At 42.3% G+C, this 25,656-nt stretch overlaps 5 protein-coding genes across 7 annotated transcripts; 2 read left to right on the top strand and 3 right to left on the bottom strand.

Annotated features, from left to right (window-relative positions):
• The first annotated feature begins 215 nt into the window (after window positions 1-215).
• On the top strand, window positions 216-4,604 carry zbtb8a (zinc finger and BTB domain containing 8A). 2 transcript variants are annotated; one of them, XM_063498669.1, is made up of 4 exons: window positions 216-375; window positions 1,545-2,407; window positions 2,502-2,671; window positions 2,820-4,604. In XM_063498669.1, the coding sequence occupies exons 1-4, from the start codon at window positions 311-313 to the stop codon at window positions 3,135-3,137; spliced, it is 1,416 nt and encodes a 471-aa protein (XP_063354739.1). In that variant the 5' UTR covers window positions 216-310; the 3' UTR covers window positions 3,138-4,604. The 2 variants fall into 2 exon arrangements, with proteins under 2 accessions (XP_063354739.1, XP_063354740.1); XM_063498670.1 differs by lacking the exon at window positions 216-375 and adding an exon at window positions 648-1,229.
• A 1,538-nt stretch (window positions 4,605-6,142) lies between these two features.
• Window positions 6,143-10,400, top strand: hmgcl (3-hydroxy-3-methylglutaryl-CoA lyase). Its single transcript, XM_063498029.1, has 9 exons — window positions 6,143-6,256; window positions 6,428-6,511; window positions 6,630-6,737; window positions 6,855-6,950; window positions 7,074-7,222; window positions 7,316-7,379; window positions 7,464-7,652; window positions 9,512-9,637; window positions 9,764-10,400. Exons 1-9 carry the CDS (start codon window positions 6,161-6,163, stop codon window positions 9,863-9,865), a joined length of 1,014 nt encoding a protein of 337 aa, XP_063354099.1. The 5' UTR covers window positions 6,143-6,160; the 3' UTR covers window positions 9,866-10,400.
• An 854-nt stretch (window positions 10,401-11,254) lies between these two features.
• On the bottom strand, window positions 11,255-13,937 carry gjb3 (gap junction protein beta 3). 2 transcript variants are annotated; one of them, XM_063498521.1, is made up of 2 exons: window positions 13,856-13,937; window positions 11,255-12,979 (listed from the first exon to the last, which is right to left on the bottom strand). In XM_063498521.1, exon 2 carries the CDS (start codon window positions 12,915-12,917, stop codon window positions 12,057-12,059), a length of 861 nt encoding a protein of 286 aa, XP_063354591.1. In that variant the 5' UTR covers window positions 12,918-12,979; window positions 13,856-13,937; the 3' UTR covers window positions 11,255-12,056. The 2 variants fall into 2 exon arrangements, with proteins under 2 accessions (XP_063354591.1, XP_063354590.1); XM_063498520.1 differs by lacking the exon at window positions 13,856-13,937 and adding an exon at window positions 13,669-13,769.
• A 3,189-nt stretch (window positions 13,938-17,126) lies between these two features.
• On the bottom strand, window positions 17,127-18,952 carry gjb10 (gap junction protein beta 10). The gene is made up of 2 exons (XM_063498536.1): window positions 18,882-18,952; window positions 17,127-18,493 (listed from the first exon to the last, which is right to left on the bottom strand). The coding sequence occupies exon 2, from the start codon at window positions 18,407-18,409 to the stop codon at window positions 17,624-17,626; it is 786 nt and encodes a 261-aa protein (XP_063354606.1). The 5' UTR covers window positions 18,410-18,493; window positions 18,882-18,952; the 3' UTR covers window positions 17,127-17,623.
• Window positions 18,953-19,797: 845 nt separating this feature from the next.
• Window positions 19,798-25,577, bottom strand: ppie (peptidylprolyl isomerase E (cyclophilin E)). The gene is made up of 10 exons (XM_063499563.1): window positions 25,535-25,577; window positions 25,162-25,260; window positions 25,024-25,067; window positions 23,775-23,801; window positions 23,237-23,318; window positions 23,048-23,151; window positions 22,835-22,958; window positions 22,532-22,717; window positions 20,618-20,760; window positions 19,798-20,019 (listed from the first exon to the last, which is right to left on the bottom strand). Exons 1-10 carry the CDS (start codon window positions 25,563-25,565, stop codon window positions 19,951-19,953), a joined length of 909 nt encoding a protein of 302 aa, XP_063355633.1. The 5' UTR covers window positions 25,566-25,577; the 3' UTR covers window positions 19,798-19,950.
• Between the last annotated feature and the right edge of the window lie 79 nt (window positions 25,578-25,656).

Here is a 25,656-nt window from a genome sequence, read left to right as displayed (position 1 = left end):
TGAAATACGGGGGCAGATTAAAGACTCGGACCTGTGTGGTGAGGTTAGAGGAGCATCATGAGCCCCTGCACAAATACTGTATGAATGTCGCTCCTTTCGCAACGAGGGCGTCTGTTTAAACGGGGCACTGGGACTTTAAATGGCTCCTTGAACCCTCGGGCACCCAGTTAATAAACACCCACGTCAGCACTGTGCTCCAGTCGGTCTAACCGGGTTTCGGTCTTTAGGGCTGAGCAGGAAGTGCCTGACTGTGGACCCTGGACGAGCAAAGAAAAGAGCGGAGGGGGGGAAAGGCAAACGGGAATTAAACATGGATATGGTGGCGGACTTGGGGGCGAGCAGGCTGTACAGGGCGCCGGGTGAATCGAGCCACCAGTGAGTATCGATGGATTTTGTCAGGGGGGGTATGAAGGCGTGGGGCGTAAGCGGGTCCTGCCGACACCTCGCGCCTGCGAAGCAGTCGCTCGCTTTGGGCAGCAGTCAAATCCTCCCCGCTGCTCGCCGGACCTCCGGAGAGAAGTGGGGGTGGTCTTGAGGATGAAAACGGGCGTGTTAGTGCGTCGTTGCCCCAGACTGTTACACAATGCGAATAGATGTGTTTTTCCAGCTCGCAGCGCGCTCACTTGCCGGAGGTTTGTGTCTGTTTTTCTATTGTGTGCTGGCTGAAGCCTGAAGTGGGCGTCGCTCCAGGACAGACAGACTGGGCTGCCCGCTTTCCTCTCGCAGGACTGCAGCACTGTCGTGTCGCTTTGTAGGTCGAAGGATGTCTGATTTTACGCGGAAGAGCTCGGTGGGGACGTTAGACTTGATTTCGCGTGCCGTGAAAGGCACCGTGGAGTCCTGCGGGCGGGCGTTGCACCGTGGGTTGTCGGGCGCTGCGGAGGTTGTCACACAGCCGCGCTGACGGCTCATTAAACACGAAAGCGTGCAATCCCGAGCCTGCACGAGCACGGATTGAACAGGTTACCGTGAAATAAGAACTGTTCTGAAAATCAGGGTGCTGGACATTTTTTTTCTCTTTGCGTGTCCGGCTGCAGTGTTTTATTTTCTCTTCCTACAAGTCTGACGCGTTTACTCCATCGGGGGTTTCCGGAGCGCGTGAGACCTCAGCAATGATTAAAGGTTTTGTCACCCGATGCTCTCTGACTGACTTGAGTCGGGTGTAACCCATTAGGAGAAGATTTTGCTTGAAGGATCCTTCAACAAATCAAAATGCAGAAAAAAGTCAGGTGGGCGGGCCCTCTGCTGAGCCGGTGTAGAGACAAAGATGCAATAATTGACAGCTGGAAGCATGTGGTGATGCTGCTGTGTTTGTTATGCTCAGATCAGTGTGGCATGATTACCATTGTAGGCTGTTACCAGACCATTAAAATCCAGAAGCCCGTGTTTCCTTTATTTATCTTGTTAATTTGGCATTGGGAGAAGTTCAGTAATGAATGTCCACCAGGTCACGGGACTTCTGTCATTTCTTATTTTCTTGCTAAAGAAGTGAGTGTGTCCTGCATACAGAGCTAGTGAGCGAGCTGTCATGTTGTCTCCTGCAGGCAGCCTCAGAGGTGGTTCAACACGGCCGACATCACAGTGTCTCACCAAAGCAACCTGCTGAAGCAGCTCAACCAGCAGCGCCGCCAGGAGCTTTTCTGTGACTGCAGTGTGTTGGTGGAGGGCCAGCTCTTCAGGGCTCACCGCAATGTTTTGTTCGCCAGCAGCGGCTACTTCCGCATGCTGCTGTCCCAGGGGCCCGATGACTCCGTCAACGCCACCTTCGACGTCTTCAGCCCCGAGACCTTCACCGTCATCCTGGATTTCATCTACTCCGGCCAGCTGGACCTCTCCAGTCACAATGTGATTGAAGTTATGTCTGCAGCCAGCTACCTGCAGATGAACAACGTCATCAGCTACTGCAAGAACTTCATCAAGTCCTCCTTGGACATCAGTGTGAAAGATGAAGACAGCGATCGCTGCCTCAGCTTGTCTGAGACCTGTAGCTTTACCAGCGGAGCAGGAGAAGACTCCACAGAGCAGCATCAGGGCCCCTGCTCTGTCAGCCCTCCACCTGCGCTCTGGACTCGGGACAACTCCAGATCACAGTCTAGCTTTATGGGAAAGGACTCGGACCAGGATCCTTCGGCCTCAGCCCTGAAGACTGACCCTAACAGCCCTGTTAATGAGCTCAGTGCAGATGCGGAAGACCTCCAGGACCCTCAGGACCCTTTGTACACCTTGCCTGGATCAGAGCGTCGGCGTGGAAAAGGGAGCACAAAGAGGCGAGCGACCAACAGCGCTCGGTCCAACCAGCATGAAGACTTGGACATCCAGGAGGCGCGGACACGAAAGGCTGAAAAGGCAGAGGAGCTTTACGCTACTCTACCACCGATTGTGGGTGTTATTGGACACTTTAATAAAGGTGTGTGCTGCCAGAAGATGATGATGACTGGAACACTTGGACAGAGATGATAGGAACAAGTCAAATGTCACATTTTGTCTGTTCCTCTTTGCAGATTCGAATCCTACCATGCGCTTCAAATGCCCCTTTTGCACACACACAGTGAAGAGGAAAGCAGACCTGAAGCGTCACCTGCGCTGTCACACCGGGGAGAGGCCGTATCCATGCCAGGCCTGCAATAAGCGCTTTACTCGCTTGGAGCATCTACGCAGCCATTTTGAGACAGTAGGTGTTTTCACAGCAGATGGTAAATTTACACTTTCTTCGGTGTCTGTGTCGGCTTACAGCTCCAGGAAAACAAGCTGCTAAACAAATTGACTCTAATATTGAATAAATCTTTATCCGATCTTTTCTTTTCTTTTTAATCTCCCAGATTCATCAAGCCAGGAAGCTGGTGTGCAGGAAGTGTAAGTGTCAAGTGACCGAGGAGACCGGGCATGTGGTGTGTGAGGGCACGAGACGCTACCGCATGTGCACGGTGTGCATCCAGGAAGTGGGCTGTGACGACGTCCCCATGAACAGCCTGGAGGGGCACAACGAGGAGCCGGCGCTGTTACTGGGTGTGGACGGGGAGGAGGAGGGGGACACAAAGAGGAGCTGGATGGTGACTGACGACGATGACCTGGCAGAAGACTCGGGCGCCGACCTCATCATCCAGCAAGTGGACGTCAGCGATGAAGAGCTGCAGTGAAACTGGACCAAAGTGTGCGTGTGTTTTTGTGTGTTTGTGTGTGTGCAGATGCGTACCCATATTTGAAGTGTTTGTGTTTTAAAGTGCCCCTGGTATGCTTATTTTCAATTTAGGGGTTTACTACAATAAGTTTACATTCATTAGTATTCAAAAATCATTTTTCTCATATTGTACTGTGCATAGTGTTACTGCTGCACCTCTTTTCACCATCTGCCTGAAATGATCTGTTCTAGGAAAGCGAGGTATCCAGCCAGAGTTACGAGTACCCCGGAGAGTACTTTAGCAAGAGCAGTTAATTAAATTACAATTTCATTAAAGAATTGATTGAACTTATAGAATTTTTGGCAGATAATTAATTGAAAGTAATGGTTAAATAGCAGAATTGGGTGAAAAAAGTCATGCATAAATGATTCAAACATATAAGAAATGATCAAAAATGAAATATCCTGCTAAAAGCACAGCTAAAATCTTTAGCTAAGAGAATATGCAGTTCAAATGGTTGATTGTGGATGAATATAACAGTTATATAACAGTTACAATTAAAACACAACAGAAAAATAAAACCTGTTTTGTAGGCTGTATTATAACACAACTAAAGATGGTTAGCCGTGCAGCATGTTTGGGATTTCTACTGTCATTAGATTTTTTTAATTAAAAATGGAAAAAAAGAAATTCACCAGGTCTTCAGTTCATCAGCCGGAGGGCACAAAAGCTTGTTTTCATTCTTCCAGCCTCGCAGAATATTTGGTTTGCTGACATATTTTACATTTAGTTTGTAGAAAAGAGAAAAATGGCAGACTTTTAGGCAGTTGGTGCAACTGGATGTAGCTGTGAGGCATTCTTTGTTTAGCTGCTAGACTGGCATTTTACAAGGTGACATAGAGAAGTAATGGAAGAACAGCCAGTTTCACAGGCAGTTTCACTTCAGTGTTTTGTGTGAGTGGGTGAAACTTTACTTTTAATAAAGGTGTGAAGAATAGGGAAAAACCCCAAAAGCTTAACAGGGGCACTTTAAAGCCAAGCAGGAGAGTTTATGCATAAAATGTGGGATTCACTCATGTAAAAACACACGTTTATGATATGTTGTGTATTAGTTTAGTCTTTTCTTATCAGTTTGTTGAGCTTTGTCAGAAAAAAAATGAAGGTTTTCTGTTAAGCTTCATAAAGATATGCAGTATCTGAAGCATGCATACTATGTGTTTCCTTTGCTTCAATCATAATATGATATTATAATCCTTTCAATAAGCTTTTTTTCTCTCGTGCATGAAAAGCTTTGGTCCTTTTGGCTGCTTTCTGCCGGCCTTTCAGCAAAAAGGTGAAGAACAGAATGATCACCTGTATCCTGTAGGGACAGTCTTTTTAAATGTTTTGTTATGATATGCAGTATGATACAAACACATTCATAATTTATTTGTTTGTTTGTTTGTTTTTTACTTTTGGACACATTAAAGATATTTTTATAAATTTGTTTTTGGGTCTTTAACTTTAATCACAAACAACTGAACGACTTCTCATACAAAGGAGGCTCTGTTTTTTATTATTCTTACAGGAGTATTAAATGGAGTAGTAAATGTAAGATAGAAGTAAAGTCATAGAAAAATAAATAAGATAAAGGACAACGATTGTGGGAAAACTGGTAACAGTGAAAAAGTGCAATAAACTAAACTTGAAAAAATTATAAAATTTTGTATATAGTTTTGTCATCTTGGAACGAATACATCAGTATATACAAAAACTTTACAACTCTGAATGCAAATTGCATGTTATCAATAAAATCAATTCTGGAGTCATTACGGCATCTGTGATGGAAAGGTTTAAATAATAAACGATAAACTATTACAACAATGTTGAATATAACCTATTTAAAACTATAAACAGAGGAAAATTGGATCAAGATGAAAAATTCAATCATCTTCCAGTTAATTTCTGACAAACTGTCATCTCACTCTGACAATGATTTGCTTACATCTTCAAGAATGTTCTTGGTTCGATGTTGTGGGGAGGTTTTTCTTAACCATGGAAATAATTCTGTGATCATTCACTTTAGTTATCTGCTGAATTTCTTGCTATTCCTCTGATACACCTACTTTTGTTCTTTAAACCTTATTCTGAAAGTTCCTGTCGTGGAACTTTTTAGTAATAAAGTCTGCAACACGGTCAGCTGTGGTCAAGCTATTTTAATTACTGCATGTAGGAGAGCCAACACACATCAAACATTACAGTTCACAGTCATGCGAGCTCTGCCCTTAAGATGTTGCAGGTCTCTTTTATACCCTCACACACAATTCTCGGTATCTTTTCCTGTCAGAGAGAAACTCCCTCTATCTTTTCCCATGAAGCTCCTGGCACTGGTCTTCTTGGGAGTTTCGTCCTTGTACGTCCTAACAGTTAGCAGATAACACAGTGAAACATCGTTTCACAAAGTCATGTTGACACATAATGTGAAAACTAGAATTTTCCCCATTACATTACAGATAAAAGCTACCAAACACAAGTTCAATACTTCGACAATAAATCAACTCTGGATGTTTTATCTGGTTAAACTGCCTTGCCATTTACCACTGAAGCTCTGAAAATGAAGGACCACAAACACATAGTCCTTCATCCATAGTTTGCTACTGTAATAGTGTACAGATGCAAAACTACAAATATTGTGGACCTAATTATATTTTAAAAGGAAAGGAAACATATCTGGCCACAAGGAAAACCAAAAGTGAGCTAAATTAAAAATTAAAAGATAATAATCTAATAATCTGGTTTTGCTGGAAGTTTCTTCCTGCTAAAATTGAGTTTTCTCTTCCCACTGTCCACAAGTGCTTGCTCACAGTGGGTCGTTTGATTTTGGGTGTATTGTAGCCTCTAGAGGAAACTGTTATTGTGATTTGGCGCTTCATAAATCATAAACAATTCTTTCAGTTCCACCCTTTCGCCCATAGATGGCGTCCACGCGGTGCTTTCGTGAGCCTGTGAGGACCTCGCGCCTGGAGGGGACGTCGTGACGTCAAACCGGAGGCTGGACCATCATGGCGACTGTCATGAAGCTCGTTCACAGGAGCGCTTTAACGTCGCTTATGGGGCAGCACTGCCTGTCGTTCAGCTCCGCGGCGGCGCACAGAGCAGTGAGTTTGAACTCTGTGTGATATGATGCGCTCCTTAGATGGACGGCCGTGTTTGTCCGCTAGCTGTTAGCGTCCCCTGCTGTTATGCTAAGTGTCGTTACATGACCGAGGCCCCCGATTAGCTAGCTGCTGGTAATTTAACACCACTTGTTTCTTCTGTTTGTGTTTTAGGCTGGAATAAGAGCGGGCCAGGCTCTTCCAGGGAAGGTGAAAATAGTGGAGGTGGGACCAAGAGACGGCCTTCAGAATGAGAAGGTAGCGTGTGTTTATGATGGCGCAGGTGCATAGTTCGTGCTTTGCGTCACCAGATGATAACAGAGTTACCCGAGTTAGTTAGGCCGTTCCTTACATAACCAACTCTTTCCACTTTCAGACTCTTGTACCAACAGAGGCCAAAATTAAATTAATTAACATGCTGTCAGAGTCGGGGCTGTCCGTCATTGAGGCCACCAGCTTCGTTTCCCCAAAGTGGGTTCCACAGGTGAGTGTGCACCCCCCACACGCGCACACAGTGCTGGCACATCCGGCTAAGGGCAGTACAGAAACTGCATGACTTCTTTTTGTCACTGCTGACCGGTTTCTGTCATCCAAATGTCAGATGGCAGACCAGGTGGAGGTGATGAAGGGTATCAGCAGGAAGCCCGGGGTGACTTATCAAGTCCTCACCCCCAATCTCCAGGGTTTCCAGGCTGCTGTGAGTGTCAAGCATCCAATCTCATCACCCGTCACTACATAAACATCCTCCATCGCCATCTTCACACACAGTCGGTGGTGCTTCAGTTTAATTCCTCACAAGAAATGCTCTTATTTACTTCAGGTGAAGGCAGGAGCCCCAGAAGTAGCCATATTTGGTGCTGCGTCTGAGCTCTTCAGCAAGAAGAACATAAACTGCTCAGTGGATGAGAGTTTACAGCGCTTTGACGAGGTTATGAAAGCAGCTAAAGAGGCCGGTGTGCCAGTTAGAGGGTAAGAATAGTGGCCTCCCCTCAACTGTCAGCAGATCTTTAAATCACTTCAATTGCCCTCTAATTCTTGCTTATGTGCTTCTTGTCATCACAGTTATGTCTCCTGTGTCGTCGGATGCCCATATGAAGGCAAGGTGGCACCTGAAAAAGTGGCACATGTGAGTTATGGCTTCTTTAAAAAAAAATGCACAACTATTCGGCATTAATTGATGTCGCCGCTCAATCTGTCCTCTGCCTCACAGGTAGCTAAGCGGCTGTACTCCATGGGCTGCTACGAGATTTCTCTGGGTGACACCATCGGAGTGGGAACTCCAGGCAGCATGACTAAAATGTTGGAGGCAGTGATTAAAGAGGTGCCCGTCAGCGCCTTGGCGGTGCACTGCCATGACACCTATGGCCAGGCTCTGGGTAACATCCTTGTAGCTTTACAGGTCAGGCTGGTTTGAGACTATTTTGTATACACACACATATTCTAGGGCTGCCACAAACGATTATTTTGATAGTCGACTTGTCAGATCATGCATAAAATGTGCAGCTTATTGCTCCAGCATGTATCTGCTCTTACATAACTATCATTAGCCTACAGCTTTAAGTGTTTAAGGTATGTGCTCACTAAAAATAAAGATACAATGACAGTTTATTGAAGATTAGATTAGGTAAAACTTTATTAATCCCTCGGGTGGGTTCCTCCAGGAAATTCTGTTTCCAGTAGCACATCACTGACAGAAATTGCAAAACGTAAGCAGAACTAGAAATATACCATATATGCACATATATAAATACAGAGACATATAAAACTACAGAGTATATAATAGCGATAAATAGGCAATGCCAGGGACTATACTGCACAACTACACTATATTGTGAGTCTATAGCACCGTTGAATATAGAAAAATATTGCACAGTGAGGAGAGGACAGAACTATTAGATATATAACATCATCACAAAGAAGTAGCAAGCAACCTGTAGCTGGGCATCCAACTTCTGGGCTCCTACCCTCCTATCCTAAATCAAGGTGTATGCAGCTACCATACTGGTGAGATTGACTTCTGCACTCCCACACACTGAGAATCCCACTACTGATCTCTACTTCTACTCTACTACCTCCTGATAGATAACGATCACTGGATGCAACAACAGTATCTTAAAAACAATCCTGCGGGGGGGGGTGATGATATCTCCCCCCTGTCCTGGCGTCCTGGCTCCCCCTTGCCGTAGCATGTGTGTTGTACCTTGTCAATCTCTAGCTGCTGTAGGCTCGCTTATCTTTACTGGATACAGATGCCCCAGGCGGGAATCGAACTTAGAACTCCCACTCCAGAGGCATGTAGTCTTACCACTACGCTATCCAGCTGCTATAAATGTACATATATATATATACATACATACATACACACACATATATATGTGTGTGTATGTATGTATATATATATATATATATATACACACACACATACACACATATATACACACACACATACACACATATATACATATATATATATATATATATATATATATATATATGCGCGCACCGTGAATAAAAATACAATAGTATACAGGAAATTGAAGTACTTTTATTTCCCCCTTTACCAACATAATCAAGGGACTCTAAAAAAGCTCTGCAATTAGTGAAAATTGTGAATGAAAAATCTAAGATAAATAATGGAGCTGGAAAATTGTTCTTGAATTCAACCGTTTCTGAGACACGTGGGTGAAAATCACCTGGCGTTAGTGTTCTAGGGTTAATCTTTGAGTAATGCAGATAGGATAATTGGGTGTCCTCAGCTGATCTGTTGTTTGCAGGATTGTACTCAAATATTTGATTTCTTTAGGCGGGGTTTGTATCATCAGGCTTCAGTTCGCCTCACGTAGCTTGGGCGCTACGTTTTAACCTTCTTAAAAAAAAATACAGAGGAAAAATATTATTTGTGGTTCTGCTTTTTATAGAGCAGGAGAGTGAGGAACACCTCTCTGTACACCGAGTGAGCTGCAGCAAGGCTGACACTTTTTTGTTTGTAAAGGGGGGAAAAAAGGAAGAGTCGTTCTGTTGCTTCTAATTTTCTTTCTGCGTGATTATATAGAGGAAGTCACATGACAGCCATTAACTTCCAGCTGGTGGTGCTATGTTGTTTGTGTATGTTTTTTCTTAATCACCCCATTTTGCTGTTGATTACCACTCAGTCTCTTTAAAAGAAAACCTGTTATTTTTGGATAGCTGTAGCTGGTCACTGTTGTCTTTTTTTCCTGATTTCTACGCTTTGTGTTTGTTTGTTTGTTTGTTTTTCAGATGGGAATCAGTGTGGTGGATTCATCAGTCGCTGGACTGGGAGGCTGTCCCTATGCCCAGGGGGCTTCTGGGAATGTTTCAACTGAAGATGTAGTTTATATGCTGCATGGACTTGGAATTCAGACGGTAGGAGGACTGCAGACTTTGTCTGCGTAGATGCTGCTCGATCTGCTACCTGGCTGCTTGAAGATAATTACGACTTCCGTGCTTAAGTGCTCTAATATGACCTCTTAAATTTTGTCTTTACCCCAGGGGGTCGACCTCTCTAAGCTGATGGATGCTGGAGCTTTCATCTGTCGAACCCTCAACAGGAAATCCAGCTCCAAGGTGGCACAGGCAGCCTGCAAACTGTAGAGGAAAGACAAACTGGAGGCTCTCTCTCTCAGACTGAACACTAAAGCGTGATTATGTAACCTGGAGCTGATCTCCTCTCTGTGATTTTTTTTGGGGGGGTTAATTTATCTTCTATGGAAGATTGGGATCAGTAGGCTATGCCAGTCGAATCAGAGTAAAATATCTAATTGGATATTAACATGACAGCATTGCTGGAACGGTGCCTTATGTAAAGTCAATGTAATCACATCACGACCTGTGTGCCTGTGTTTTAATGGTGTGCTTACATTAGTTTCCAGGCACTGGGGAAGCCAACATGATCGCCAGACTTTGTTTATAACAATAAATTATCCAGTAAGCATCTTGTGGGTATGGATGACATCACCATTTGAGTTCCCATCATTCTCCATCCTCGACTCAGGCATTGAGCTGGCTGGTGAAAAACTGTATTTACACAGGTTAATTTTATTTTAAATGTATTTATTTTCAAATCTAAAATGCAAATGTTTCTGTAGACTTTTAGTTTTAAAAATAAAGATTGATAAATTGTCTTGAATCTTAAGGATCACATGTGTCTTATCTGGTATGATCTGTGGCCTGAAAGGTAGCTATACCTATACTCACATTTATTTTGTGCTTTTTAACCGTACCTCACACCCACAGCCAATTTAGAGTAATCGGTTAACATGACATGTACGTCTCTGGGCACCAGAGAACATGCAAACTCCTGCAGAAAGGCCCCAGCTGGGTTTCAAACTAGTAACCTTGTAACAATGAGTTTGCAATGCAAGACAATGGAGGTGAGAGTGCATCTTCACCATCTCTATAGTAATTTTCCAGCTTGCGGAAATGACTCAGGATAAAAACGGTTCCTGCTACACCTTTTAAAACCGGCTTTGCGAGCCTGACGGGCAGATTGAGATTCCAGAAATGTCCGTTAAAGATCTTAGACGAGAAAAGCCTGAAGGAATGAGTCGGTGACTGAAATCTAACAGTTATGTAATTATCTAAATTCTAACGTGTTTACAAATGTGAACGTATGTTGATTTTTCAAATCGACGTATGTGTTTGAAACAACATAAACATAATATATTGACAAGTAGACGTCCCACCTGATCACAGAACGGCCTAAAAAATTAATCCAGGGGATTAAAGGCAGCTCTTAATAGCAACTGTAGAAAGTTTCAGGTCCTTACTGTTTTCTCAAACAAAGAAACAAATTATATAAATACATTTAAAATACTTTCGAGGATGAAGATAGGGCTGTTTTTAGACATTTTAGGCATTTGATGAACTGGCATGGAGTGACGCTCTGATAAAAGACCAAACAGAAACATATTCCAAACATTTAACATCTTTACAATTATAAAAATGAAATAATAACAAGGACAGGAAATACAATTCCTCCGAGTTTCCACAGTGGCCGATGAGTGACTCACAAAAATACTTGAATACAGTTCAGTGAGCTGTGTGTGTGTCTCCACAGTCTTCCAGCTCTACCAGCACTGAATTAAACAGCAGCATTCCTTTCACCTTTAAAATCAACAGTGGTCTTGGATCAGACGGCGTTGTGTACAAGTACGTCAAAACACAGCGTGTCTACAGCATAAACCTGAGACCAAGCAACATGTCTACCAAGGATTCAGAAAGAACAATGCAACAACAATAAATGCATTTTTTGTTACCATAGTTGATCCTAAATGCAATAGAAAACTCATTTTTTAAGCCAGTTTGCACAATTTCTAGTATTCCTCAAACATACGTATCACCAAACAAGCCTCCACACTCCACTGCACAACTCTTTACTATAAAACTGGGAACGGAAATCCATGATTTAGGTTCAAATTAAAATAAAGAGATCACAGAAGCAAAACGGGAAGTAGGGTGCTCTTACATGGGATACTGGCAGGGAGGATTAATTACCACCACCACCCCCTCACCGCACAGTGAACCTTTATTACAAAATTCAAACCGCATATCCCTAAAAGACCAATTTTGCTTCAAGCCAAAACAAAAGTTCATGTGCTCCTTAAGTCTTGCATGTGGACACAAGGGTCCACAGGATGAATCCAGTACTGATGACTCAACTTCCAGGCTCTGACAGAATGTAGTTTGGCTCATTGTTCTGAGTCTCTCGTTTTTTTAGTTCTGTCTTTGGATTGCAGCCCAAACTCTGCAGAGCTTTTGCTCTTTGGCCTGGTTTCAGCTCTGATCATGAGATGGATAGGTTAGGAGCAGAGGCTCGTATCTTCTCCTCAAGTCTGATTGAAGATGGCCTGTACGGAGGAGACTTGTATGAAGATTTGAGGAACGCAGGCTTTTCCTTTAGATCATGCTTCGACCCAACACGGTTGTAGTTGTTAAAGGGGTCCTCAAAGTCGTCATGTTGGATGTCCATGGCACGGTTGCGTCTTTTAACCTTTTTTGCACACCTTACAATGCGCTTGTAGATGAGATAAAAGATCTCACAGATATTCAGGACGATGCAGAGGGCTGAAGCTCCGACCATGAAGTATGTAAAGACTTTCTTTTCAGTGGGGTGACCAATGTAGCAGTCCACAACGTTCGGGCAAGGCAGCACTTCACACTTGACCAGCCTTGGCAGGTAGAAGCTGTCGTATATTCGATGGAGGATATAGAGGAAGGCGATTTCAATTCCCGTCTTAGCAAAGAGGCTGATCAGGTAGGTCCACCATAAGCCGCCATGTTTCTTGCCCGTGTTGTTGTACAGCTTGGTGTTCTCACCATGCTTGGCCTTGTACTTGCGCTCACGGTCATCACGATACGCCACATGCATGACCACCATTAATGATGGACAGGTGACAAAGATGAGCTGCAAGGCCCATAGGCGGATGTGGGAGATGGGGAAGAAGTGATCATAGCAGACGTTGGCACAGCCGGGCTGCTTGGTGTTGCAGTCAAAGTCCTTCTGCTCGTCACCCCACACTCGTTCTGCTGCCACCACATACACCAACACCCTGAACACAAACACCACTGACAGCCAAAGACGCCCAAATGCCGTGGAGTATTTGTTCACCCCACTGAGGAGGGCTTGAAAGGTTTTCCAGTCCATGGTCTAGTCTGGCAGTTAAGTATCTCGGTTCTGGAACTGTGAGTAGCAGTTTCTCTTCAGACCTGGATGTGGTAAAATGAAGAATGGTTGAGCATATATTCACTATCACCTGAATTATCCGCTTTGAGACTCTGAACGTTAGTGTTTGTGAGCTCTTACATAAGAGGCTTTCTTTAAAAATGAAAAAATTTTCTTACTTAAAAGGAAAAAAATGGCACTGGATCTTCTAAAGCTGATTTTTATTTAAAAACAGCTCCCACTTCTAATCTATCAGTGCTACCAGAAACACCCACAAACGCAATTATGAGTAGGCTTCATGCCAGCTTGCTCAAAAAGGAAATAGCTGAGCCAACACTAACACACCCAGGGCTTATACACATAAAATGTACTTTTTGGAACTTTATAGTTAAACAGTTAAACATTAAAAGGAGATAAATAAGCACCAGTCCTATTATGTTAATTTGTTAATGAGTAGACTCGGGTTCTTTGAATCTTTACAGGTCTTTAAAAAAAGCCTGTTACGCACGGGCTGTCTTGGGTTTTGTTTAGTTTTTTGACTTTTTGGACACCGCGGCACGTACATGGCTCTTCTCATTCACCAGAGATAAATTACAGTTACATAAATTGCTCTACGAAAGTCAGCGAATCGATCACTCAGCCTGCGATCATTTCCAGCTTGCGCAAACGCGAAGTAAATTTACGAAGTTTAAATGTCAAAATCAAGAGGAGGAAGAAAAAGGTTTTCACTAACCCAAGAGTTTTAATCCATAATTGTTCCAAACCGATGCAAGCACGTGTATATTCCCCGATGATCTGTCGTTTCTTTGAGTTCGTTTGACTCCTTTAGTGCACAGATCTGGCTCTGCTCGCCAGGTAAGGGAACGCAGTGCTGAGAAATGTCTTTGTGGGTGTGGTTAAGACGAAAGACTAGAACTTACCCCCAGATGTTCCTCATCTCCCTCTCTCCCTGTGCCTCTTGTTCGCCAAGACAGTATAAAAACTATCACAGCAACGAACTGCGTTGTTTCCGGGTAATTCTTGTAGGATTTGAAAATACGGGAGCAATCACCACACTTGGTTCAAATGTACTGGTGGCAATCTGGGGACCACCAGGAATCATTCTGAGGGTCTGAAGATCAGACTTATCATTACTTCACAGTGAATAAGAGTCTTCTTCCCCACACATGTACCTTCTGAGGTGTACCAATATTAATCTGACTGATTAAATCTCATCGAACAGCGTTAACTGGCATAAACCCCTTCAATATATTACTTATTTATTTATTTTTCAAAGGTTTAAAAGGCAAAGCGCTTAGCTTCATTTTTTTATGTTTGAGGATTCCAAGAACAGGGTTTGCTGCCTTGCCTCAACTTGTTTCTGAGTGCTTAACAGAGTAGACTAAAAGGAGGACACACCCTAAGGTGAATACATTTTTTGTTGTTTTGTGTGACTCTTCCTCTTCATGTTGAAACTTTCCCTACACTACTTTTTTTTTTTCTTTTAACGAGGTTAAAGCAAAAGATTAGACTTTTGTTAGCTGAGAGATCAGTTTGTATATTTGTTTTGTTTCTGTTCTTTTCTTTGTAAATGAATCAGTTTTCTTCTTTCATTTAATTATGACTTTCAAGGCTGAATATTGTGTTTCCTTTATGCTTTTCAAGCGTGTACTCTTCTCAGATAACAACTCACAAACTCCCAGAACGCTCAAGCTCCTCTTCATTGTAAGATCATAAGCTGCAGCTTTTGTCTCCTCATCTGTAGGCTAAAAACAGTATTGTATTATTTTGCAGATGAAGATTCTGTCTGGAACATCCAATGTCTGTTTGTTTGAAATTCCAGGGCCTTGCTACAACTTGCCAGCTCTTGTGCTGAAAGCATTTGTATTATATACAAATAATATAATACAATAATATAAGTCAGGTTTGTTTGTACTGTTTAGTATCACAAACACAATGCCCTAATGGGTTTGGTACAGGCTCATAATAACCATGGCTCCCCACCAAACACAAAAGTTAAAATAAGTCCAGGAAAAGTTCTCAGAAATCACAGAAGTTCCTGTTCAGGTGTCACATGCACGGTGCAAAACCAAACCTGATCATTAAGTTAAGTTACCGTTACTCTTTGCACCTTGTAAACCGCTTAAAAGACAGAGTTAAAATAAGAACTTTGAACTGAGATGTGAATTACAATTCATTTATCCAGAACCAGGTGAAAATGTGCACAACCACAATTAATTCAACTGTATATCTTTAAATGCTTTAGAAAGAACTTCCTTTACATATTCCAGTCTTGCATTCAAACAACAAACACCTTTGTGTCATTTTGTAAATGTAAAAGCAACATTAGAGGCAGATTGTTGAAGTGGTGCTCTCTTTAAATGACATGGTTGAACTTTTCAGGAAATCCTCTGAGGGCAGGGCAGCACAACATCAGCAATTCACAACTTAGATCAGTTCAGTGGACAGAAATTACATTCAGTTCGGGGAGGGGTTAAAAAAAAGAGTCTTCTAGACTTTTAATGAAGAACTAGTCAAGGCAGATGAGGCACGCCTGGAAAAATGCAGACTGTGACTCAACCGTGGCAAGTCTTTACGTGAGAGGCCAAAACAACAGGATAAACACTTCTCTGGTTGTGATGAAAGTAAGGAAACAGAACAGAGGAAGTTGGTGCAAGATGAGAAGATACACCAGGGAAGGTCTGATGATGAGGCTCATTAAAGAAAAGACCCACACAAACAGACCACATAGAACAAGGACAGAACAGAGCTGAGCATGAAGTTGCTCTAAATTTCAGTGCCAGTTTATATTACACAATACTTTATGTGACGAAGGTTAATAAAGTTATTATTGGGTTATTGTCATCACCATAAAATATCAACTATCTAAGGTCCACGTTCGTCTTCTGCCTTTTCCCTTGTGGAAGGATCCTCTAAAAAAAATTCTGACTAATTTACTTTATGTTAAGCCAAATCATGACTGGTCACACTGCTTCAGGAAAACTTGCATTGTTCCATGACAGGAAAACATTATGGCCGTAACTAAAGTTACTCTCATTTCTAATGCATCTAATTGTGCTGGACCTGGTGGGAAACAACCACCTATTCCAAAGTTTCTCCCACCAAAAGCCCCAAACTCAACAACAGTGAGTTACATATATAAAACTATGTAAACTTGCAATTATTCCCATTTGTGGCAGACGGTACCAGTGAGTTTTGGGGCATTTGTCAAATAATCTGAACTATTGGCATTTAAGATTCTCTCAATCAATATTTAATTCATCTCTAGATGGCCCGACAAGGACCTCCGGCAGCCTGGAGAATATTTCTGAAAGTTCAGGTAATTTTAAGGATCACTTGACCTAAGTCATGCACATACATACCAAAACAAATTTTTCTACTTAGTCCACGTTACATGAAAATCCACTGCACATCTCTCATATTTCTGATGCCATTCCACAGTGAAGGTGAAAGTGGGTTTCCTGAATGTTATTACGATAATCTACAGACCTCACGGGTATTTTTTGAAAGGAGTGTCTGCTAAAATAGACTTTAACAGTTCCAGTTAAACATTCATGGCTACATGTCTCAATGAGAGCAAAAAACTCTCTCCTTAGGTCTACTTCATCTCTCTTACAGTGTAAATGCTGGAGCTGTCCATTCAGAATAACAAATTCCTGTGCTGGGTGGATCCACACGTCAGCAGGGATGAAACAAACCGAGGAGTGGGAGGTTCCTGCTCTGCCCGTCTCAAAGTACCAGTCAACTGTAAAAAGTTATGAGGGCGCTGCTCATGGCAACAAAGCAATTTGTGCAGCCAATGAGAGAGGGTCTTATGAAACACACGGATGAAGGAAGAAAACAAGAGAAGAAAGTCTGACGCCTTAGTCCAACCACAGAACCTCTAATCCTTTTCTGGACAGGCCGTCTGCTTTACATTGTTCTGCATGGGAAGATTATCTGTTTACTGGAACTACAGCTCTCATTCTGAAGTTAATACAGTATATGCTGCAGTATGTGGACCTCTAGGACTCAACCCTGGACTAATAAAAACATACTCAAAATGCAAAATTATAATCTTTAATGAAAAATAATCACAACAAAACTGCATCTCAGTGCAGTGAAATATAAACACCCTGATATCACTGACTGCTCTTTGTTCTCTACTGCATGTACACAGGAAATACTTTTCAGAAACAACAACAACAACTACAGACAGTAAAATGCACCAACTTTCCAACCTTTTGATAAATAATGAAAAATACAGTTCACCAAGAGTCTAACACACGTGTCTGAGTCAGAGGGAAAGACTGCACACAGTTTGAACCAAACATCTTGAGGCTGGGCAAGAGCAGAGGGAAAATCTTACACACTTACAGCCACATGTGTTTGTAAAACCTTACTCGCCAAACCAGCGAGTGACTCATGTATTTGATCTCAAGGCTAAGTTGGACACCGCTTTGCACAAATTGGTTTTTATTCTCTGAAAGGGCTAAAGAAATGTAAACCGTAAAATAAGTCCCTACAGCAGAGAGGAGTGCAGAATTTAAACTTTTAAAACCATATAGAGTAAACTACACTGCAGTTCAGTCTCTGAGAAGAAGAAAAATCTTCTGTCAAGTCTTTTAAGGAAGTTGCTGTAGAATGACGAGAGACAGCTTTGCTTTCCCATGTCTTTTTCATAAAGTCTGTGTAATGTTCTCAGTATCTCAAGATACGACGACATAGTACGGCTTCTTAACATTGGTGCCTTGTTCCGCTGACTTTAGAGCGTTTGCCTCCATCAGTTTGCTTCCGCTGGACATTGAGTGGGTGATGACCTGACGAGAGTGATGGGCTGAGCTGAGAAACTCATGGCAGCGTTTTCCGACTAGGTAGAGGATTTCAAAAAAGGAGAGGAGGATGCAGGCCAAGCTGGTGACCACCATGAAGATGGTGAAGATTCTCTTCTCAGTAGGCCGAGAGATGAAGCAATCCACCGTGTTGGGGCAGGGAACCTCTGTACACTTAATGAGACTGGGGAAGCTGTAGCCCTCGTACATGTGGTAAACGAGGAAGACGAAGGTGGCGTCCACGCCTATTTTGAAGACCAAAGTGAGGACATAGGTCCACCACAGGCCTCCACGCTTCTTGCCCGTGTTTGGGTAGAGACGTTTGCAGTTCTCTCCATACTTTAGCTGGTTTTTCCGTTCTCTGTCCTCCCTGTAGGCGACGTGCATCACCACCAGGAACGAGGGGCAGGTGACGAAGATAAGCTGGAGGGCCCACAGGCGCACATGGGAGACGGGGAAGAAGTGGTCAAAGCAGACATTATGGCAGCCGGGCTGATTTGTGTTGCATGTGAAGTCTTTCTGTTCATCTCCCCACACCTTTTCTGCTGCCACCACGAACACCATAATTCTAAAGAGAAAAACAACAGAGAGCCACACTCTGCCGAAGGCTGTGGAGTATTTGTTCACCCCGCTGAGGAGGCCCTGGAGAACTACCCAATTCATGATGACTTTTGTTCACAGTCTGTCTGCTGATGGAAGACAGAGGCAGCCGTTGGTGGAACAGACCAACGTGAGGGATAAACTAGCCTGAAACAAGAAGAAAACGCAGTCGAGTCACAAATGCATAAAAAGGGAGAAGGAACAAAGTGAGGAGGAGCTGGGTCATAAACGTACACGTTTGCGTGTTTACACGGATTTGGGGCAACAGTGAAATACACAAATCCGTGTAACGTGAGCAGAAAAGAGACTGAAAACGTATACCGTGTGTTTTCAGTAGCAAAACGTCTGACTTTGGCAATCATCTGCGTGCGGAGTCTCAATCCGTCAAGTCAAACCAGCCTTTCAACTTCACACAGTTTTAACAGTTAACGCGCAATAGCGCAAACCAAAGTAGACAACAAGCACTAAAAACACACTGAAACAAACTGGCTTTAATATCTGAGCAACTTCTTTACACATGTCTGAGAATACTCACAGTTTAAACCCAGATGTCGCGGTTCAAAGTCGGAGCGCAGGAGCGGAGTTTGGACGAACCTCTCCGATGACACTCTCGGAACATTTCCCAACAGGATGGGAGTGGAAGGGGCGGAGTCGCCCGTCTGCCTCGAGCTCAGCGTGTTCAGGTGAAATAACTGCTCCACCTAGAACTTGTTCAGTCATGGGGAGTTATTTTGGCTGCTTTGAAATATGCAAAAATAATTCCGCTGCAACTTTTTTCCTCCTCGCTGTTATTTTTTTTAGAAGACTAATTAAAAATCAATGATGTGGTGGATCCTGTTCAGCTGGGAAACAACAAGCTTAAGCAGAGACAGGCACAAGTTAAGGCAAACTGAAAGAATGCAGATGTCTATTTACACTGTCTGCTGCACATTTGTGCTAATTTGCAGTTGTGAGATTTTTTTATCTGCATATTCGCTAAATAACGTTTCCCGAACAAAATGCCTTAAAAGTCATTTCAACATTAAAATTTTCTGTAACACCAAACGTCCACTTTCATTCTTGTTCTAAATGTCTTTACAGTAGATTTAGATTTATTTAGATATATCATGCCTAATTTGCATATTACTCTTTGCTTTATATTTTGCAGTTCACATTAGATATTCCTAGATTGGAAGCAGCCCCCTCTACTTTTGTGAGGGGCAGCCAATCGGAGGAAAGCGACCTTTAAAGGGAGGATGGTCTTTAAGTGAGTTGCACCAAAACCCAGGTTAAGATTAATTAGGATTATTTTTAAATTTGAATCATGCAAGAATAAAATTACGGAGCATATTAGGTCCCTTTAACCTTGCAAAACCATACAACAGTAAATATCTGCAAAAAAATTGCCTTCACTGTGGCGCTAAGCAGATAAGACAATCAAAGAAACACGTTTCATTATAAAATGAGTTTATTGAAATATTTACATGGCAGAAGATCTGGTTTCAAAGTACAAAACAGCAAAAGGTCATCTTGCTCTCAGACATGTGCCGCTTTCATACACACACACACACACACACACACACACACACACACACACACACACACACACACACAGTGCTTTTTGTTCACACATACTCTCCACAGTCCGAGATGATCACTTTCTGCTTCGGCTTTCCGTCTTTGGCTCCCTGAGCCTGCAGAGAGAAAACAACAACAAGTTATCTGACATGACATGATCGTTCACTGTCAGTCCTTTAAAAGTGACATCTACAGGGCCACAGTAGTCCGAGCCGTCTCTGCAGATCATTCCAGAAACAGGGAGCCACGCATTTGAAAGCTTTGTTGTCCGATTCTGTTCTGAATGTTGTGATAGCTTTTATATACACTTTATACTAGTATACTGAATATTCCACCCCCATATTCAACATCCTTTGCTCTCCACCATCTCTCCTCTGCACATGTCCAAAACATCTCAGCATCGCTTCCTTAACTTTGTCTCCAAGCTGCACAACCTGAGCTGTTCTTGAGAATTTTCTAAACAGAAAGGTCCTGTCCACCACTGAAACACTCCAGATGCAAAATGAAGGCGTGAAAAGGCGAAACAAAACTGTGCTGGAAAGGTCTGTGTTGGGAAGACGCACATCCCATCCGGTGCATTCCCAGGTTTATGGAGCACAAACAGTGGTGTATATTGAAAAAGAACACTGTTTTTTCTTAACCAATACCTCTTAAAAGTGAAACAGCAGCCTACACTGTTAGAAAGAAAACTCCTCCTGCAGCTTTGACCCTTACCTCCATTGCTCGCAGCACATCCATCCCCTCCACCAGCTCTCCAAACACCACATGTTTGCCATCCAACCAGTCCGTTTTGTCAGTGGTGATGAAGAACTGAGAGCCATTTGTGTTTGACCCAGAGTTCGCCATGGAGAGTTGCCCTGTGTGCATAGGAGACAACAGTTAGTCAGTCAGCCCTGCCTGAGCCTAGTTCTGCTCGAGGTTGCTTCCTATTAAAAAGTAGTTTTTCCTTCCCACTTTCATCAGGTGCTGCACATAGGGGATCATCAGATTTTGGGGGTTTAGGCCTAATACTGTAGACCATAAACGATCTGCTGTAGTGAATCGGCAGCATTTTAATAAAACTGGTTTCAACTGAATGTGGAAAATATGTTGTTACAATATGTCTGCACAAAGTCTGTGATAACATTACCAGTATTGCAATGATACAACGTGTGTATTAGCTGTACAGCCCTATTGTTCTTCTTTATCAGGTCCAGTCTGCTCGCATAAGCACCAAACACTGAATAGCCTCGATCCACTTAATCAACAAAAGTAAAAGAATTCAAACATGCTTTTACTGAATGAGGTCAAAAATCTGAGGGTAAATACATGCCACGAGTAAATAAAATAGCTTTTCTTATTCACTGTGGATTTTGCAATGTTCGTTCTGCACATGTTCATATAACAGTGATGAAGAAATTATGATTTATCAGTCATCTCTATGTCACGAGTCTAAAATCATGCCTTTTGTGCAGAACCTGCCTACGTATAGCAGTGCTGATAACCCAAACAAAAACCTAGAGCACCATGATAGCTGTGTAATATTCTTCGTGTTATTCCTATTTGACAGGGAATGCGCACGTTAACACGTTAATAAAAATATAAGACTCTTGATTTTACATCTTTAGCCTCTCACAAAAAGTTATAGATTAGAAGTGGCACTACGAATATTACAGAAACACACCTGCCAGGTTACAAGTGATCACAGATCGAGTTTGTCACTGAGATGCGTCTTCCATGTAGGATTTGTTACTGCAAACTGTGAGCTATTCCAGTATTTACTTTCCTTTAGTCAGTTTGTTGAGTGGGTTGCGCCTACATAGTTAATCATGTAGCCTGCAAATTACTTTAAAAAGAACTCATTCTCATCTATAACGCTAATTTTAAAAATGCCTTTGCGTCAGTAAAGTTCAGAAATCCACCAGTAAGGTTCATTCTTCGTTAAGGCATAACTGTAGTTTTCAGGCTAATAATCCTGAAGTGCCAGAATTACACTTAATGCCATTTATGTTCAATGGTAATTGACAGTAGTGTTAGTTTAAATAGGTGTTAACTAAAAGTCAGATAAAAAGATCATTACAGCAGCTCTTAGTTACGATTGTGTCCAGTGGTGAGAAAAGTAAGTTTGTCATGAACTAGATCCCACTTGTTTGACTCGTGTGAATGTGATTGGACGATGGACTGATCTGTTACATTCGCCAACCTGTGACACAAGTCTGTCAGCGAGTTATTTGTGTTTCCTCACTTGATTTATGAGTTTTCAGCTACATATGCAAAGAATTCCAAATGTGAGCAACAGCTTCAGTCGTGCCACGCCGCTTTTCAACACTTTAGCAATCACAGGTTTGAAACAAAAATGCTGGCGTGTCCAATCCGGCTGTAGGAACAGGAAGTAAGAGCCAACACACCTTTGTCTTTTGTTGCGCTTCTGACGTAAATCACAAAAGAGCTGATTCACACTGAAAGACCCGTTTTTCCAGTGTTAACACTAATTACACAAGCAACTGCAGCTGTTTTTTTTAAACTGGAAGATATAGAAATACCTCTCCAGTACTGATATGTCATAAAAAAGCTACATCAGCTAAAAACCAGGAGCCTTGCTGACATGCTTCACTGCACCTTCTCAGAGCAGCATAAACGACTGCTCACCTGGAGCTGTGTGTTTAAGGACAAAGTTTTCATCATCAAACTTCCGGCCATAGATGGACTTCCCGCCGGTGCCGTTGTGGTTGGTGAAGTCGCCTCCTTGGCACATAAACTGAGGGATGATGCGGTGGAAGCTGCTGCCCTTGTAGCCGAAGCCCTTTTCGTGAGTGCACAAGCAGCGGAAGTTCTCTAAAATTAAAGAGCAGAGTTATTCTAACAGATAACACAGGTTTCTTTCTACACACATGGAGACCAGTTCAGAAAAAGAGGAAAAATTTGGGATTTGTAGCATATACACATACACACCTGCTGTCATGGGAACAATGTCAGCCCGGAGCAGGAAGCGCAGTCTCCCTGCTGGCTTGTTGCCGATCTTTATGTCCATGTAGACCTGAGGATTTACTCTGCCCTTTTTAGCCGGGGGCTCACCCTGCAAGAACCAATTATCGCCTTGCATCTTAACAGATTTATAGAGTGAAGACCTCACAGAGACACAGATTAGAAGTGAAATCCTCTCACCTCCTGAGCTGTAGTTTGGGGTGTTTCTCCAGCTGCTGCCTCTGCCTCAGCTTCTTCCACGGTCTTCCCAGAAAACTTTTTCAACCAGTCATCATCCGACCACACTGCAGGAAAGGCAGACTTAAAGTTAAAACCGCAATTGTTTTTTTTAAAGAGACAAACAAAATGTATGAAGTGTTTGTTATTCACCTGGTCGAGAAGAACCTTCTTTGATTCTCATGGGTTTGGCGATATTGACGCGGACAGTCCTTCCAAAAAGTTCAGACTCATTCTAGAGGGATAAAAAAACATTTTAACAATAATCAAGCAGATCATTTTGTTTAATATTACAAGGTTTTTGACAGAGTGAAGTTATCTGTGAGTGTCTGCATAACAACCATACTAAGAGCTGCTCCAGATCTCAGACTACTAAGGAAACCTGCTTCGGTGCTTCCCTTAATACCAAATTTAGCAGATGATACACTAGAATGTCCTTTATGACACTTAATGAAAACAAATGATCAGGTGACTGCCGTGTTTTCAATCATGTGCCACGACTTTCTAATATTTAGGGTCGTGGTGGGGTCGGAGACTATCCCCGTTGTCATAGGGCGGGAGGCGGGGTACATCCCGGACAGGTCGGCAGGCTGTCCGATTGATTGATTGGTAAAAGGGTTCTTTTGATAATGTTTTTTGGCTATTCAATGGGAATAACGTCTCTGGTCTAGCAGTTATATGAGAAACTTACCATGTTATCAATAGCTGCTGCAGCATCCTGCAGAAGATGAGAAAGAAGCCATAAATAGGTTATGAGGACAGAAATATGTTTCTCCTGAAGTCACCAATAACCATTCAAATGACTCACTTTGGTAAATTCCCAGCTCTTAAAACTGCAAGATGCAGATGAACACTAATTAATGACTAATACCCAAGTTAATACTAAGTGATGATTCCACGCCAGAGAACAAACAAAACTACTTCAACAAGGAAGTGGAAGATCATATTAAGATTTAATACATTGTAATTTTTAATTTAAATTAAAGTATACAGAGCAAGATTAACATGTGCATAAAATAATCTGTGATTGATTCATTTTACCTCAGTTCATCAAAAAAACATGGATATTTCAAAAATGAGAGAGAACATCAAACTTTTTTCATATAATATGAACACAAACTCCCTCTTCCTAAAAGCGATGACTTGGATTTGGTAGGTAGTGTCATATCTGTGGAATTACACACTTGAGATAAATGAAAATGTGTTTTTGTAATATGTGTAAAACCATTCACCTAATGTGAACCCTGGCCTTAAAGATACTATGTGCCTTACTGGGGATTTATGCTTCAGTGTGAAATCTACACTGTAGCTACATTATAACTGCAAACCCCTTTGAAACCCTACATCCTAACCCAACAGCATAACATGATGTCCAGCTCCCACAAAATCTAACTACATGTGGGGTCGATGCAGCCCACAGCTACTGTGAGCGGCCTGCCGCCGTCAAGCAAATTCCTAGAGGGTGATGGCTGAAACTATCAGAGTGGATGTGAGAGAATGTACAAAGAAGTAGAAGAACTGGAGGAACAAGTAGGAACCTTAAAAAAACTGATCACACGAAAGCACGAGGACCCAGGAGAAAAAAAAAGTACCAGCGTTTATTTTTGTTTCTATCATAACTCACAGCATATAAAGCACCAGGACACGACTGTTATCTAGCTTTGTAGATAACAGGTTTTTTAAATGATATCAGAAGAATATCCAAACAGCTGCCTATCTTCATCCCCATTAAGTATTTTTAGTAAGATTTTTAATGACAGCAGGGACCTGACATTTTGCATAATCATTATTAAAAAGAAATTTTTGCCTGGAATTTTTTTCAGGAAAATCTGACCTGACATAGAATGACCCAACGATATTTGTTCCACTGCTGTATCATTTACATAATACCATTAATAGGCTAATATTAGCACACTGTAGGCTGTTGACGCCGGACTCACCTCTGCAAGCTCAAATTCGATGAATGCAAAACCTCTGTGCTTCTCTGAAAATGTAAAGCACAAGACAAAGCGAACACTTTCATCTTGTGCTGCTGCAGGGTTTATTGTTAATCGTGGATAAAACGGTCCTGATCTTACCCGTTTCATAGTCCAGCGGGATCTGGATGTCGATGATGTCTCCAAAGGGAATAAAGGCAGCATGGAGCACCTTCTCATCCACCTCTTCTGCTAAACCACCTGACATAAACACGCATTTTTAAGATCCGCATTCCAAAAAAGGGAAAAACATTTTAAACAAATACAGTGTAGAGAGCTGGGATAACGGACAGTATTTACATGCCGGGTTAAACGTGAGCTCATTTTTCGGGCTAAACTTCGCTTTCGCGCGTCTTTGTCGTGTTCCTGACATGCGCAGAATTACTGCTACGATACAGATTTATAATACAGTCGTAAACTCGTAAGCTACATACACTCAAACAGCGAAAATTTAACAAAAACAGCCATAACGTACCCACATACAACACCCGCTTGTTAGCCGCCATATTGGATTTAACCCTTCAACTTTGAACCCAGCAGCTTCCTATTGGTGGAGAGAACCCGAACTAAAACAGGCAGCCTCAGATTAGTGAACTC

This window comes from Pelmatolapia mariae, linkage group LG16_19 (assembly GCF_036321145.2).
Source record: "Pelmatolapia mariae isolate MD_Pm_ZW linkage group LG16_19, Pm_UMD_F_2, whole genome shotgun sequence".
NCBI classification, from domain to species: Eukaryota; Metazoa; Chordata; class Actinopteri; order Cichliformes; family Cichlidae; genus Pelmatolapia; species Pelmatolapia mariae.
This window is presented reverse-complemented; position numbering and strand designations above follow the sequence as displayed.

Coding starts and splice junctions, on each gene's coding strand:
- ppie (XM_063499563.1), bottom strand. CDS start 25,565: ATGGCGGCTAACAAGCGGGTGTTGTATGTGG. Junction 23,319..23,774: donor CAGCAGCTATTGATAACATG/GTAAGTTTCTCA, acceptor TTATCCCTCTAG/AATGAGTCTGAACTTTTTGG. Junction 20,020..20,617: donor ATGTGCTGCGAGCAATGGAG/GTAAGGGTCAAA, acceptor TTCTCTCTGCAG/GCTCAGGGAGCCAAAGACGG.
- gjb3 (XM_063498521.1), bottom strand. CDS start 12,917: ATGGACTGGAAAACCTTTCAAGCCCTCCTCAGTGGGGTGAACAAATAC.
- zbtb8a (XM_063498669.1), top strand. CDS start 311: ATGGATATGGTGGCGGACTTGGGGGCGAGCAGGCTGTACAGGGCGCCG. Junction 376..1,544: donor CCGGGTGAATCGAGCCACCA/GTGAGTATCGAT, acceptor TGTCTCCTGCAG/GCAGCCTCAGAGGTGGTTCA. Junction 2,672..2,819: donor TACGCAGCCATTTTGAGACA/GTAGGTGTTTTC, acceptor TTAATCTCCCAG/ATTCATCAAGCCAGGAAGCT.
- gjb10 (XM_063498536.1), bottom strand. CDS start 18,409: ATGAATTGGGTAGTTCTCCAGGGCCTCCTCAGCGGGGTGAACAAATAC.
- hmgcl (XM_063498029.1), top strand. CDS start 6,161: ATGGCGACTGTCATGAAGCTCGTTCACAGGAGCGCTTTAACGTCGCTT. Junction 6,512..6,629: donor ACGGCCTTCAGAATGAGAAG/GTAGCGTGTGTT, acceptor TTCCACTTTCAG/ACTCTTGTACCAACAGAGGC. Junction 7,380..7,463: donor CACCTGAAAAAGTGGCACAT/GTGAGTTATGGC, acceptor TCTGCCTCACAG/GTAGCTAAGCGGCTGTACTC.